Source organism: Microchirus variegatus (assembly GCF_963457635.1).
Source record: "Microchirus variegatus genome assembly, chromosome: 12".
Lineage (NCBI taxonomy): Eukaryota > Metazoa > Chordata > Actinopteri > Pleuronectiformes > Soleidae > Microchirus > Microchirus variegatus.
Window position 1 is genome coordinate 17445303 of NC_139813.1, and position 15581 is coordinate 17460883.

General features: G+C 32.8%; 1 protein-coding gene across 1 annotated transcript; it reads right to left on the reverse strand.

Annotated features, from left to right (window-relative positions):
• Nucleotides 1-10449: 10449 nt before the first annotated feature.
• Nucleotides 10450-15547, reverse strand: hebp2 (heme binding protein 2). The gene is made up of 5 exons (XM_083899174.1): nt 15484-15547; nt 15142-15255; nt 13073-13208; nt 12301-12481; nt 10450-11474 (listed from the first exon to the last, which is right to left on the reverse strand). The coding sequence occupies exons 2-5, from the start codon at nt 15217-15219 to the stop codon at nt 11297-11299; spliced, it is 573 nt and encodes a 190-aa protein (XP_083755300.1). The 5' UTR covers nt 15220-15255; nt 15484-15547; the 3' UTR covers nt 10450-11296.
• Nucleotides 15548-15581: the final 34 nt, after the last annotated feature.

Below are 15581 nucleotides of genomic sequence, written 5' to 3' on the forward strand. Positions count from 1 at the left end.
TAATCTGACCATTTCTTTGAAATAAACATTTTGGTCCAAAATTTGACAAAAACGTCATACTATACTATGTCGTCCAAAATCAGACAATTTTTTGAAAACATTTTTTTCGCCCAAAATGTGACCAAAACGTCATACTATACTATGTCGTCGACCTCAATATCATACTACACTATTTCGTCCAAAATCTGACCATTTCTTTGAAATAAACATTTTGGTCCAAAATGTGACCAAAACGTCATACTATACTATGTCTTCGACCTCAATGTTATACTAGACTATGTCCTCCAAAATCTGACCATTTTTTGAAATAAACATTTTGGTCCAAAATTTGACAAAAACATCATACTATACTATATCGTCCAAAATCAGACAATTTTTTTAAAAACTTTTTTTTCGCCCAAAATGTGACCAAAACGTCATACTATACTATGTCGTCAACCTCAATGTCATACTACACTATTTGGACCAAAATCTGACCATTTTTTTGTTAAAACATTTTGGTCCAAAATTTGACAAAAACATCATACTATACTATGTCGTCCAAAATCTGAAATTTATTTTGAAAATTTTCTTTTAGTCCAAAATGTGACCAAAACGTCATACTATACTATGTCGTCGACCTCAATGTCATACTACACTATTTGGACCAAAATCTGACCATTTTTTGAAAAAAACAATTTGGTCCAAAATTTGACAAAAACATCATACTATACTATGTCGTCGACCTCAATGTCATACTACACTATTTGGACCAAAATCTGACCATTTTTTGAAAAAAACAATTTGGTCCAAAATTTGACAAAAACATCATACTATACTATGTCGTCCAAAATCTGACACTTTTTTTGAAATTTTTCTTTTAGTCCAAAATGTGACCAAAACGTCATACTATACTATGTTGTCGACCGCAATGTTATACTAGACTATGTTGTCCATAATCTGACCATTTCTTTGAAATAAACATTTTGGTCCAAAATTTGACAAAAACGTCATACTATACTATGTTGTCCAAAATCAGACAATTTTTTTGAAAACATTTTTTTAGCCCAAAATGTGACCAAAACGTCATACTATACTATGTCGTCGACCTCAATGTTATACTAGACTATTTCGTCCATAATCTGACCATTTTTTGAAATAAACATTTTGGTCCAAAATTTGACAAAAACGTCATACTATACTATGTCGTCCAAAATCTGAAATTTATTTTGAAAATTTTCTTTTAGTCCAAAATGTGACCAAAACGTCATACTATACTATGTCATCGACCTCAATATCATTCTACACTAATTCGTCCAAAATCTGACAATTTTTTTGAAAAAACATTTTGGTCCAAAATTTGACAAAAACATCATACTATACTATGTCGTCCAAAATCTGAAATTTATTTTGAAAATTTTATTTTAGTCCAAAATGTGACCAAAACGTCATACTATACTATGTCGTCGACCTCAATGTTATACTAGACTATTTCCTCCAAAATCTGACCATTTTTTAAAATAAACATTTTGGTCCAAAATTTGACAAAAACATCATACTATACTATGTCGTCCAAAATCTGACACTTTTTTTGAAATTTTTCTTTTAGTCCAAAATGTGACCAAAACGTGATACTATACTATGTTGTCGACCGCAATGTTATACTAGACTATTTTGTCCATAATCTGACCATTTCTTTGAAATAAACATTTTGGTCCAAAATTATTTAGAAAATTTTCTTGTAGTCCAAAATGTGACCAAAACGTCATACTATACTATGTCGTCGACCTCATTATCATTCTACACTAATTCGTCCAAAATCTGACAATTTTTTTGAAAAAACATTTTGGTCCAAAATTTGACAAAAACGTCATACTATACTATGTCGTCCAAAATCTGACAATTTTTTTAAAAACATTTTTTTTAGCCCAAAATGTGACCAAAACGTCATACTATACTATGTTGTCGACCTCAATGTCATACTACACTATTTCATCCATAATCTGACAATTTTTTTGAAAAAAACAATTTGGTCCAAAATTTGACAAAAACATCATACTATACTATGTCGTCCAAAATCTGACAATTTTTTTGAAATTTTTCTTTTAGTCCAAAATGTGACCAAAACGTCATACTATACTATGTGTAACCAAAACCAAAAATGTAACCAAAACGTCATACTATACTATGTCGTCGACCTCAATGTTATACTAGACTATTTCGTCCAAAATCTGACCACTTTTTGAAATAAACATTTTGGTCCAAAATTTGACAAAAACGTCATACTATACTATGTCGTCCAAAATCAGACAATTTTTTAAAAAACATTTTATTCGCCCAAAATGTGACCAAAACGTCATACTATACTATGTCGTCGACCTCTGTGTCATACTACACTATTTCGTCCATAATCTGACCATTTTTTTGGAAAAACATTTTGGTCCAAAATTTGACAAAAACATCATACTATACTATGTTGTCCAAAATCTGAAATTTATTTGAAAATTTTCTTTTAGTCCAAAATGTGACCAAAACGTCATACTATACTATGTCGTCGACCTCAATATCATTCTACACTAATTCGTCCCAAATCTGACAATTTTTTTGAAAAAACATTTTGGTCCAAAATTTGACAAAAACATCATACTATACTATGTCGTCCAAAATCTGAAATTTATTTTGAAAATTTTCTTTTAGTCCAAAATGTGACCAAAACGTCATACTATACTATGTCGTCAAACTCAATGTTATACTAGACTATTTCCTCCAAAATCTGACCATTTTTTGAAATAAACAATTTGGTCCAAAATTTGACAAAAAACACCATACTATACTATGTCGTCCAAAATCAGACAATTTTTTTAAAAACATTTTTTTCGCCCAAAATGTGACCAAAACGTCTTTCTATACTATGTCGTCAACCTCAATGTCATACTACACTATTTGGACCAAAATCTGACCATTTTTTGAAAAAAACAATTTGGTCCAAAATTTGACACTTTTTTTGAAATTTTTCTTTTAGTCCAAAATGTGACCAAAACGTCATACTATACTATGTTGTCGACCGCAATGTTATACTAGACTATTTTGTCCATAATCTGACCATTTCTTTGAAATAAACATTTTGGTCCAAAATTTGACAAAAACGTCATACTATACTATGTCGTCGACCTCAATATCATACTACACTATTTCGTCCAAAATCTGACCATTTTTTTGAAAAAAACATTTTGGTCCAAAATTTGACAAAAACATCATACTATACTATGTCGTCCAAAATCTGACAATTTTTTTGAAAATTTTCTTTTAGTCCAAAATGTGACCAAAACGTCATACTATACTATGTCGTCGACCTCAATGTTATACTAGACTATTTTGTCCATAATCTGACCATTTCTTTGAATGAAACATTTTGGTCCAAAATTTGACAAAAACATCATACTATACTATGTCGTCCAAAATCTGACAATTTTTTGGAAATTTTTCTTTTAGTCCAAAATGTGACCAAAACGTCATACTATACTATGTCGTCGACCTCAATGTTATACTAGACTATTTTGTCCATAATCTGACCATTTCTTTGAAAGAAACATTTTGGTCCAAAATTTGACAAAAACGTCATACTATACTATGTCGTCCAAAATCTGAAATTTATTTGGAAAATTTTGTTTTAGTCCAAAATGTGACCAAAACGTCATACTATACTATGTCGTCGACCTCAATATCATTCTACACTATTTCATCCAAAATCTGACAATTATTTTGAAAAAACATTGTGGTCCAAAATTTGACAAAAACGTCATACTATACTGTCTTCCAAAATCAGACAATTTTTGTGAAAACATTTTTTTCGCCCAAAATGTGACCAAAACGTCATACTATACTGTCGTCGACCTCATTATCATTCTACACTATTTCGTCCAAAATCTGACCATTTTTTTGAAAAAACATTTTGGTCCAAAATTTGACAAAAACATCATACTATACTATGTCGTCCAAAATCTGAAATTTATTTTGAAAATTTTCTTTTAGTCCAAAATGTGACCAAAACGTCATACTATACCATGTCGTCGACCTCAATGTTATACTAGACTATTTCGTCCATAATCTGACCATTTCTTTGAAAGAAACATTTTGGTCCAAAATTTGACAAAAACATCATACTATACTATGTCGTCCAAAATCTGACAATTTTTTTGAAATTTTTCTTTTAGTCCAAAATGTGACCAAAACGTCATACTATACTACGTCGTCGACCTCAATGTTATACTAGACTATTTTGTCCATAATCTGACCATTTCTTTGAAAGAAACATTTTGGTCCAAAATTTGACAAAAACGTCATGCTATACTATGTCGTCCAAAATCTGACAATTTTTTTGAAAACATTTTTTTAGCCCAAAATGTGACCAAAACGTCATACTATACTATGTCGTCAACCTCAATGTCATACTACACTATTTGGACCAAAATCTGACCATTTTTTTGAAAAAAACAATTTGGTCCAAAATGTGACCAAAACGTCATAGTATACTATGTCGTCGACCTCAATGTCATAATACACTATTTCGTCCATAATCTGACCATTTTTTTGAAAAAACATTTTGGTCCGAAATTTGACAAAAACATCATACTATACTATGTCGTCCAAAATCTGAAATTTATTTTGAAATTTTCTTTTAGTCCAAAATGTGACCAAAACGTCATACTATACTATGTCGTCGACCTCATTATCATTCTACTCTAATTCGGCCAAAATCTGACAATTTTTTTGAAAAAACATTTTGGTCCAAAATTTGACAAAAACATCATACTATACTATGTCGTCCAAAATCTGAAATTTATTTTGAAAATTTTCTTTTAGTCCAAAATGTGACCAAAACGTCATACTATACTATGTCGTCGACCTCAATGTTATACTAGACTATTTCGTCCAAAATCTGACCATTTTTTGAAATAAACACTTTGGTCCAAAATTTGACAAAAACGTCATACTATACTATGTCGTCCAAAATCAGACAATTTTTTAAAAAACATTTTTTTCGCCCAAAATGTGACCAAAACGTCATACTATACTATGTCGTCAACCTCAATGTCATACGACACTATTTGGACCAAAATCTGACAATTTTTTTGAAATAAACATTTTGGTCCAAAATTTGACAAAAACATCATACTATACTATGTCGTCCAAAATCTGACCATTTTTTTGAAATTTTTCTTTTAGTCCAAAATGTGACCAAAATTTCATACTATACTATGTTGTCGACCGCAATGTTATACTAGACTATTTTGTCCATAATCTGACCATTTCTTTGAAATAAACATTTTGGTCCAAAATTTGACAAAAACGTCATACTATACTATGTCGTCCAAAATCAGACAATTTTTTTGAAAACATTTTTTTCGCCCAAAATGTGACCAAAACGTCATACTATACTATGTCGTCGACCTCAATATCATACTACACTATTTCGTCCAAAATCTGACCATTTCTTTGAAATAAACATTTTGGTCCAAAATGTGACCAAAACGTCATACTATACTATGTCTTCGACCTCAATGTTATACTAGACTATGTCCTCCAAAATCTGACCATTTTTTGAAATAAACATTTTGGTCCAAAATTTGACAAAAACATCATACTATACTATATCGTCCAAAATCAGACAATTTTTTTAAAAACTTTTTTTTCGCCCAAAATGTGACCAAAACGTCATACTATACTATGTCGTCAACCTCAATGTCATACTACACTATTTGGACCAAAATCTGACCATTTTTTTGTTAAAACATTTTGGTCCAAAATTTGACAAAATCATCATACTATACCATGTCGTCCAAAATCTGAAATTTATTTTGAAAATTTTCTTTTAGTCCAAAATGTGACCAAAACGTCATACTATACTATGTCGTCGACCTCAATGTCATACTACACTATTTGGACCAAAATCTGACCATTTTTTGAAAAAAACAATTTGGTCCAAAATTTGACAAAAACATCATACTATACTATGTCGTCCAAAATCTGACACTTTTTTTGAAATTTTTCTTTTAGTCCAAAATGTGACCAAAACGTCATACTATACTATGTCGTCGACCTCAATGTTATACTAGACTATTTTGTCCATAATCTTACCATTTCTTTGAAATAAACATTTTGGTCCAAAATTTGACAAAAACGTCATACTATACTATGTCGTCCAAAGTCAGACAATTTTTTTGAAAACATTTTTTTAGCCCAAAATGTGACCAAAACGTCATACTATACTATGTCGTCGACCTCAATGTTATACTAGACTATTTCGTCCAAAATCTGACCATTTTTTGAAATGAACATTTTGGTCCAAAATTTGACAAAAACGTCATACTATACTATGTCGTCCAAAATCTGAAATTTATTTTGAAAATTTTCTTTTAGTCCAAAATGTGACCAAAACGTCATACTATACTATGTCGTCGACCTCAATATCATTCTACACTAATTCGTCCAAAATCTGACAATTTTTTTGAAATTTTTCTTTTAGTCCAAAATGTGACCAAAACGTCATACTATACTATGTCGTCGACCTCAATGTTATACTAGACTATTTTGTCCATAATCTTACCATTTCTTTGAAATAAACATTTTGGTCCAAAATTTGACAAAAACATCATACTATACTATGTCGTCCAAAATCTGACAATTTTTTTGAAATTTTTCTTTTAGTCCAAAATGTGACCAAAACGTCATACTATACTATGTGTAACCAAAACCAAAAATGTAACCAAAACGTCATACTATACTATGTCGTCGACCTCAATGTTATACTAGACTATTTCGTCCAAAATCTGACCACTTTTTGAAATAAACATTTTGGTCCAAAATTTGACAAAAACGTCATACTATACTATGTCGTCCAAAATCAGACAATTTTTTAAAAAACATTTTATTCGCCCAAAATGTGACCAAAACGTCATACTATACTATGTCGTCGACCTCTGTGTCATACTACACTATTTCGTCCATAATCTGACCATTTTTTTGGAAAAACATTTTGGTCCAAAATTTGACAAAAACATCATACTATACTATGTTGTCCAAAATCTGAAATTTATTTTGAAAATTTTCTTTTAGTCCAAAATGTGACCAAAACGTCATACTATACTATGTCGTCGACCTCAATATCATTCTACACTAATTCCTCCCAAATCTGACAATTTTTTTGAAAAAACATTTTGGTCCAAAATTTGACAAAAACATCATACTATACTATGTCGTCCAAAATCTGAAATTTATTTGAAAATTTTCTTCTAGTCCAAAATGTGACCAAAACGTCATACTATACTATGTCGTCGATCTCAATGTTATACTAGACTATTTCGTCCAAAATGTGACCATTTTTTTGAAAAAAACATTTTGGTCCAAAATTTGACAAAAACATCATACTATACTATGTCGTCCAAAATCTGAATTTTTTTTTGAAAATTTTCTTTTAGTCCAAAATGTGACCAAAACTTCATACCACACTATGTCGTCGACCTCAATGTTATACTAGACTATTTTGTCCATAATCTGACCATTTCTTTGAAAGAAACATTTTGGTCCAAAATTTGACAAAAACGTCATACTATACTATGTCGTCCAAAATCTGAAATTTATTTTGAAAATTTTCTTTTACTCCAAAATGTGACCAAAACGTCATACTATACTATGTCGTCGACCTCAATGTTATACTAGACTATTTCGTCCAAAATCTGCCCATTTTTTGAAATAAACATTTTGGTCCAAAATTTGACAAAAACATCATACTATACTATGTCGTCCAAAGTCAGACAATTTTTTTAAAAACATTTTTTTTAGCCCAAAATGTGACCAAAACGTCATACTATACTATGTCGTCGACCTCAATGTCATACTACACTATTTCGTCCAAAATCTGACCATTTTTTTGAAAAAAACATTTTGGTCCAAAATTTGACAAAAACGTCATACTATACTATGTTGTCCAAAATCTGACAATTTTTTTGAAAATTTTCTTTTAGTCCAAAATGTGACCAAAACGTCATACTATACTATGTTGTCGACCTCAATGTTATACTAGACTATTTTGTCCATAATCTGACCATTTCTTTGAAATAAACATTTTGGTCCAAAATTTGACAAAAACATCATACTATACTATGTCGTCCAAAATCTGACAATTTTTTTGAAATGTTTCTTTTATTCCAAAATGTGACCAAAACGTCATACTATACTATGTCGTCGACCTCAATGTTATGCTAGACTATTTCGTCCAAAATCTGACCATTTTTTGAAATAAACATTTTGGTCCAAAATTTGACAAAAACTTCATACTATACTTTGTCTTCCAAAATCAGACAATTTTTTTAAAAACATTTTTTTAGCCCAAAATGTGACCAAAACGTCATACTATACTATGTCGTCGACCTCAATGTCATACTACACTATTTCGTCCATAATCTGACCATTTTTTTGAAAAAACATTTTGGTCCAAAATTTGACAAAAACGTCATACTATACTATGTCGTCCAAAATTTGACACATTTTTTGAAAACATTTTACCCCAAAATTTCACCAAAACGTCATACTTCATACTATACTATGTCGTCGACCTCAATGTCATACTACACTATTTCTTCCAAATTCTAACTATTTTTTTGAAAAATAAATTTTGGTCTAAAATTTCACAAAAACGTCATACTATACTATGTCATCGACCTCAATGTTATACTAGACTATTTTCGTCCAAAATCTGACCATTTAAAAAAAAAAAAAACATTTTGGTCCAAAATTTGACAAAAACGTCATACTATACTATGTCGTCCAAACTCTGACAATTTTTTTGAAATTTTTCTTTTAGTCCAAAATCTGACCAAAATGTCATACTATACTATGTCGTCGACCTCAATGTTATACTAGACTATTTTTGTCCTAAATCTGACCATTTAAAAAAAAAATATATATAATTTTGGTCCAAAATTTGACAAATACGTCATACTATACTATGTCGTCCAAAATTGGAAATAACATTTGATAAAGTTTTTGCCCAAAATGTGACCAAAACGTTATACTATACTATGTCGACGACCTCAATGTCATACTACACTATTTCATCCAAAATCTGACAACTTTTTTGAAAAAAAATTTTGGTCCAAAAAAAAGTCATACTATAAAAGTCATACTATACCATGTCGTCCAAAATATGACAAAAACGTCATACGTTCAAAATTTCACAATTTTTTTGACCAAAAAATGTTGGTCCAAAATTAGACAAAAACATCACTATACTGCCATTCAAAATTTGACAAAAACGTCATACTTTTTAGTAGGTTGTCCAAAATGTGACAAAAAGGTCATCATTTAGTATGTCATCCAAAATCACCTAAAAAAATCTCACGACCCTGCTCTATGAATTGGAAATGCAACAAGGCATTATATGATTCTACTGACAAAATGAACAACAAAGCTCTAGAAAATTGTGCCTGTATTTTTTGACATTTTCCTAAACAACTGAATTTAGTCAAGTCGCCAAATGTGCACTCTGGAAGAAACACATAAATGCTGCAGCCTGCTTTGCAAAGTAACTGCCAACAATATCATTTGAAAAAAAAAAAAAAAAATCACACAGATGGTTTTGGCAGCAAATGAGGCTCAATTTAGCCTCATTTGCTGTTCTGAGATGTGGGAAGAAACTGGAGCCTTCAGTTAGTCAAAAATACTCGTTAATTACATCATGGCCTCTAAAACAAAACTGCATCACATTGTATCACTGCACTTTAATTTTCCAGAGTTAATCTTTTTTGTCAGCTCCAGGTTTTCACCAGGCTGGAGGGGGTACATAAAATAAAATTAACATTCACGACTGATGTTGGGAATAAAACAAAGCCTCATTTCCTCTCTGCAGCAATGTTTCACCTCACCGAGTACAGCCAATCTGAGTGGACAAGGTGGAGTGAGTGTGTGTGTGTGTGTGTGTGTGTGTGTGTGTGTGTGTGTGTGTGTGTGTGTGTGTGTGTGTGTGTGTGTGTGTGCGTGTGTGCGCAGAGGATTAAAATCCGGTCACGTCTGCTTAGTTCCTGAACATGATATTGGGAAGAAAACTGCCACAAATAAAACGGATGACTCAGCACGCAAGCATCAGACGACCATGAGGAGGTGAGGGAGAATACAGGGTGAAGTGAACTGTGGCGAGGATTTCATTCCACTGATAAAAGGTCACAACCATCGGAGTGTGGAGGTCAGATGAGAAAACTGCATCCACTACAAGTCAGATTAACATCTCTTCGAAAAAGAAAAACATGAATGACAAATACATGATCACACTGGAGATATGAGGGTAGAAAATAATCAGAGTAATCAATCATTTGATGAGGCGTATTTATTATTGATTATGCTAAAATAGTACATTAAGAAATGTGTAATATTTTCAATAACTCATATAAGTGCAGTGTTTATCGTTCCCTTTTGAGATAAGTAACATCATTCATTGAACATCAGGAACTATAAATGTAAACAACAACATGATTTGATGCAAAAAATCGTTAACTCTTAAAAGGCTTAATATATTTATAATATAGTATAATATAATATAGTTAGCTTGCAGTAACTTTCGATACATTACACCCACATGACGCGCCAACAACGCAGAGCCGACCGCACGCTCACGCCAGAATTAATCAGGACTCGTGTTTGTTGTGTGTAGAGACGATAGATGAGTCATTGATGTGGCTGGTGACGACAGGTGATGAATGGGATCAGACAACATATTGCCTCCTCCTCCTCCAACAATAACAAGGTTCACAGTATTTTTTTCCCCTACTCACACGCTGCCATATGAACCACAGAACTATTCTATTTGAGTTATTAGAAAGCAGTCCCTACTTATGAAGAGAGGACAGAGTCTGGGGCTTCACATTGAGTCAAGTATTTTAGCAAAGGGTTTCCTTGCTACGCTGTGAGCTTTACTTTTCTCCGCGTGGATAAAAGAAATACTTACATTACAAGACTTTAATGTACATATCTTAAGTACTGTATTGTAATAGATTCTTGCGACAATAGGGTTTAGGTGTAAAAAGTATTTCGATTTAACGGACAGCTGAAAATAATGTATTTTGTCAAACACCAGCAAAGGGTAATCTTTTCACTACTTGGCGCCCTCTGCTGGAAATATTAGCCCACTGTTTTGTTTTTTTTTTTGTTTTTCTTTCAGCTTATTTCATCATAAGTAATTGATACAACTGTGTGAATCGAAGTGCTGTGACATAAGCGTGAAGACAATCTTTATGCCTGATTGTTAAGCTGCAACCGTCTAGTTCTACGCTTCCTTCAGAACCCAAACCTCGTTCTGGCGGTTGGTCAGTTTGAAGGGACTGTCATACCCAGCTACATAGTACGGCTTGTCGACGTACGGCACGCCGTCCCTCTGCACGCTCTCCAGAAGTTTCAGGAGCTCTTCACGCTTTATTTTCTCATTGGAGAAACCACCGTATGTCCTGGAAGGACAAGAATAAAGCATCCATTTTTATTCCTTCTCTTCATACAACCTCTTTTTTGCAATGTACTTGCAATCAATTGGACAATTTCATTTCATCAAAGTCCTGCCAGCAGGTGGCAGTATACCCTTGAATCAGTTTTCATGTACTGATGTTTTCCAGCCATATTTTATTATCTCATGTATGACATTTTGAGCATATCAGTCAACATAAAGCAAAGTTACGGGCCACTTCCTGTTTCGCCAAAATTCTGACGTTTGCCGTGGCCACGCCCTTTTTGAATCTGCGAGGCCCTTTTTTTCATCTTCGATGTTTTAGTCCAAATGTTTGTGTTTTTGTACGATTAACATGCTCAGGCGCGTTTGTTCGTTTATGAAATGTGTTAATCGCCAAGATGGACGTGAAATTAAAAATGGCCGACTTCCTGTTGAGTTGAGGACCATGGATGTATTATATGAACTGGATAGAGCAGCGCCCCCTCTGCCTTGAAGACAATTTTTACATGGTGGCCACTGTGGGTACTGCAACAGAAAACCCCATAAAAGCCCAAAAAGCAATTTTCCCATTGACCGCAATAGTAAAAGAGACGCCTGTAAAAGTGTCCACAGGACACCTCGAGACATGGACACGGGCTTTTATAGATCTTTATATGGTAGTGACACTACTGCGCATGCTCTATGGGCCCCATAACCCGGAAATAAACGCGGAAGTCCAAAATCTTTTTTGGCATATGTATATCAAAAATGTATAAAAAGAATTAAACTATTTTACACATAAGCAAAAATTAGCACAGGAACCCATTTCCTGTTAAGCGCGACATTCTTACCTGACGTAAGCGGTGAACTCTTTCCTGTGCTCCACAAACAACTCCGGGCTGTTGGGCTCTGGTGGATTTTCCTGATGCTCCTCTGGGATGTAGAAGGACACGGTGAACTTAGATTCACATGCAGGTCCTGCTCCAGGCTCCACGCAGCACGTCACGGGCGCCGTCATCTCCACTTTGACCTCTATTTTTTTTTTAAGAGGGGGAGAAATAAAATTGTAACACGCAAATTTGACAGGGAATAAAACAAATGAAAAAGCAAAAAATAAAAAGCTGCAACAATTATTAATTAGTAATCAACCATTAAATTAACTGCCAACTGTTATAATAATCACTTTGAGTGAGTGAGTCTGACAGATTAATTGATCACAAAAATAACAAACTCTCAGTTTTCAGGAAAAGCCTGACCAGGTGGTGGGTCTACATTACACTATAACCAGACTGTGTTGCAGATTAAACGTGATTATAGAGCACATACTCCTTACACAGCAGACCTCCGCAGTCGACAACACAAACAATATATATTCTCATAAATAAAAGCTGGTGTTAAGTGCTGAGTCAGACAAAAGGCAGTGGTGCCGATACAAACTGCTGAGCAAGAGCCAAAGTGCACTTTCTCTTGTATTTATTCATTGGTGCCCTTTTCTTCAACTGAGATTATTCATAACTTTATCCTGCAAAACAACAACAACTCTATAACTCACGTTCGGAGTCAAGTTTAAAGCTAAAACGTCGGACCTCACACACCCGGATGATTAGAAGTGTTCAAACTCACTGTTCTGGTTGTTGCCCTGAATGTAGCTGAAGAGCCTGCGGAAGCCGGCGTTATTGGCCGCATCCAACTCCATCCCAGTCAGAGAGGTGCTGATCCACTTAGTGGGGTGGTAGGTTCTGATCTCATAGTCTTGTCCCTGCAAAACAGAAACAAACATTCACTACAGCAACATAATATTATATATATTTTATATATATATATATATATATATATATATATATATATATATATATATATATATATATATATATATATATATACACAAAAACACACACATTTACATATGAATATATATACACACACACACACACACACACAAATAAATATAATAACAATAATATATATATATATATATATGTGCTATGAGTTACTTCAACTGTTGCTGCATGAAAATAATAATTAAATATATAGTTTATTTATAGAATTTAATAAGTCGAGAATTGCCTCGAGACACCACAATATGATATTATCACGATGTTTAAGTCATCATACCATATTATCATGATATTGCATATTATTAATATATCATATTTGTGAGCACTTGGCACCATCTGTTGAATTGAAATGTCAAATTATGTCTCTTTCATGATAATCTATTAAAAAAAAAAAGACCTACCCTTAGAATTTAAATATCTATGACACAAAGTGATTGTGTTAATGCTGTAAACTTGAACGTGCAGTAAATCTGAGAGGTCAGACGAGCGGTTATCATTGTTATCACATTATCCAACTTCTTGTGTCATAAAAGATCTGATAACAAGGTTTTCTGTTCGTAGTAGTTTCCGGCAGTAAAGCAATAACTAGGTAACTTCCCTCAAAATCAGAATTGGAAAAGCATAATATTAATCCATATATTTTTCATAAAATGTACAAATAAACTTAGACATAGAAACAATTGTTTAGAATGTTTTAGCTCAGGTGCGTTTTCTCCATTATGTGTCTTTTTTGGCATTTTCTGCTCATAACCACAATTATATTCAGTTAGGAGCAAAATAGTCTGACAATTATCACAACAACATGATCTTTTTTAACCAGTTTGCCAAGCACTAAGATATATGTATATCCTTGTTTTGGTCTGACGCAATGGTAAACACTAGATTTACAACACGCTCTTCAAGTGTAGGGCTGAATCAGTTTTTCGATTAATCGATAACTAAATGAATCGTCAACTGTTTTGATAATCGATAAATTGGTTAGAGTGTTTTGTTTAAAGAATTAAAACCAGTTTCTTATATCTTTCAGCTTCTTAAATGTGAAAAGTTTCGGGTTTCTGCGCTCATTAAAATTTAATAATTTTGGTTTGTGGACAAAACAAGACATTTGAGAACATCATCAATTTAGAGATTTGGGAAAAATTTTCATTCATTCATTCATCAACATTTTCTGACAGTTAATGTAAACAAACGATTCATCAAGAAGATACTCAACAGATTAAATCGATCAAGAAAATATTCATTAGTTCCTGCTGAAACTTGTCCTAAGGACATTTATCTTTATTGTATAATTTTCAAATTTCCTCACCTTTTGGAATTGTTTTTATCTTTAAAATACAGTGAACATTTAGTGGTGACGTTTCATGTAGCAGCTGAACATCCCTTACCTCACCCTTGTCTTCCAAGTGTGTTTCTAATGTTTAATCATCAAAACTCAAAAGATTTTTAGTTTGTCCATTGTGGGCTACCGTAAAAAAAAAAACATTGTGTCAAAAATGGCGGCCTCAGTAGAGCTGACTTGGCTCCTAATTTAAATTTATAAGACTGACTCTGGGGTAATAAAAAATAAATAAAACATCAAATGACTACAGGTGATACATAAGATATGATAATTTAAAAATAAGTTCACCTCCTTTTTATACAATGGACCTTTAATTAAAAGGACACTGATTTTCATACAGTATTTTATTAATACTTTTCCTTCACAGAACTTTTCAAAGAAATGTATTTCAGTTGGTGAAATACTTTAATTAAATACATGTTTCTAAACAAAGTGCACAGTAATCACGAGAGCACGGGGCCAAAGGTTTAATTGTGTTTGTGTGTTTTTACAAGGTCATCTGGCAAATGTTTTACCTTTTTCTCCTCGTCTGCTGTGAATTTGGGATTCTGCAGGCCAGTGGAGAAAAGCGCTTGTCCCATAGCTTTCAGCATGATGATCAGCAGCTGGTCAAATTCTGTCTTTAAAGTCTTTAAAGTAAAACAAAGTGGGAAAATAACTGACATTTTCTGTTGAGTATGAAACCTCTCACAGGTGTTTAAGCCAACCTCATCAAGTCACATGACACTAGTTATGTATGAACGCATCTCAGAAAATAACTGTTAGTCTTCATTTCGCTCTTTAACACGTAACTTTACACGTTGAGTTAAAAATAAAGTTGTAAAAAAACACATTAGAGACAGAAAAGGTTCAAATACCTGTAAATTCAAGCGTTTGGCGGACACTGCATGAGGGTGGACAGCGTTTTTTTTTTAATGTTTCATAACAATCGCCAACTTCCGGTTACATAAAAAAG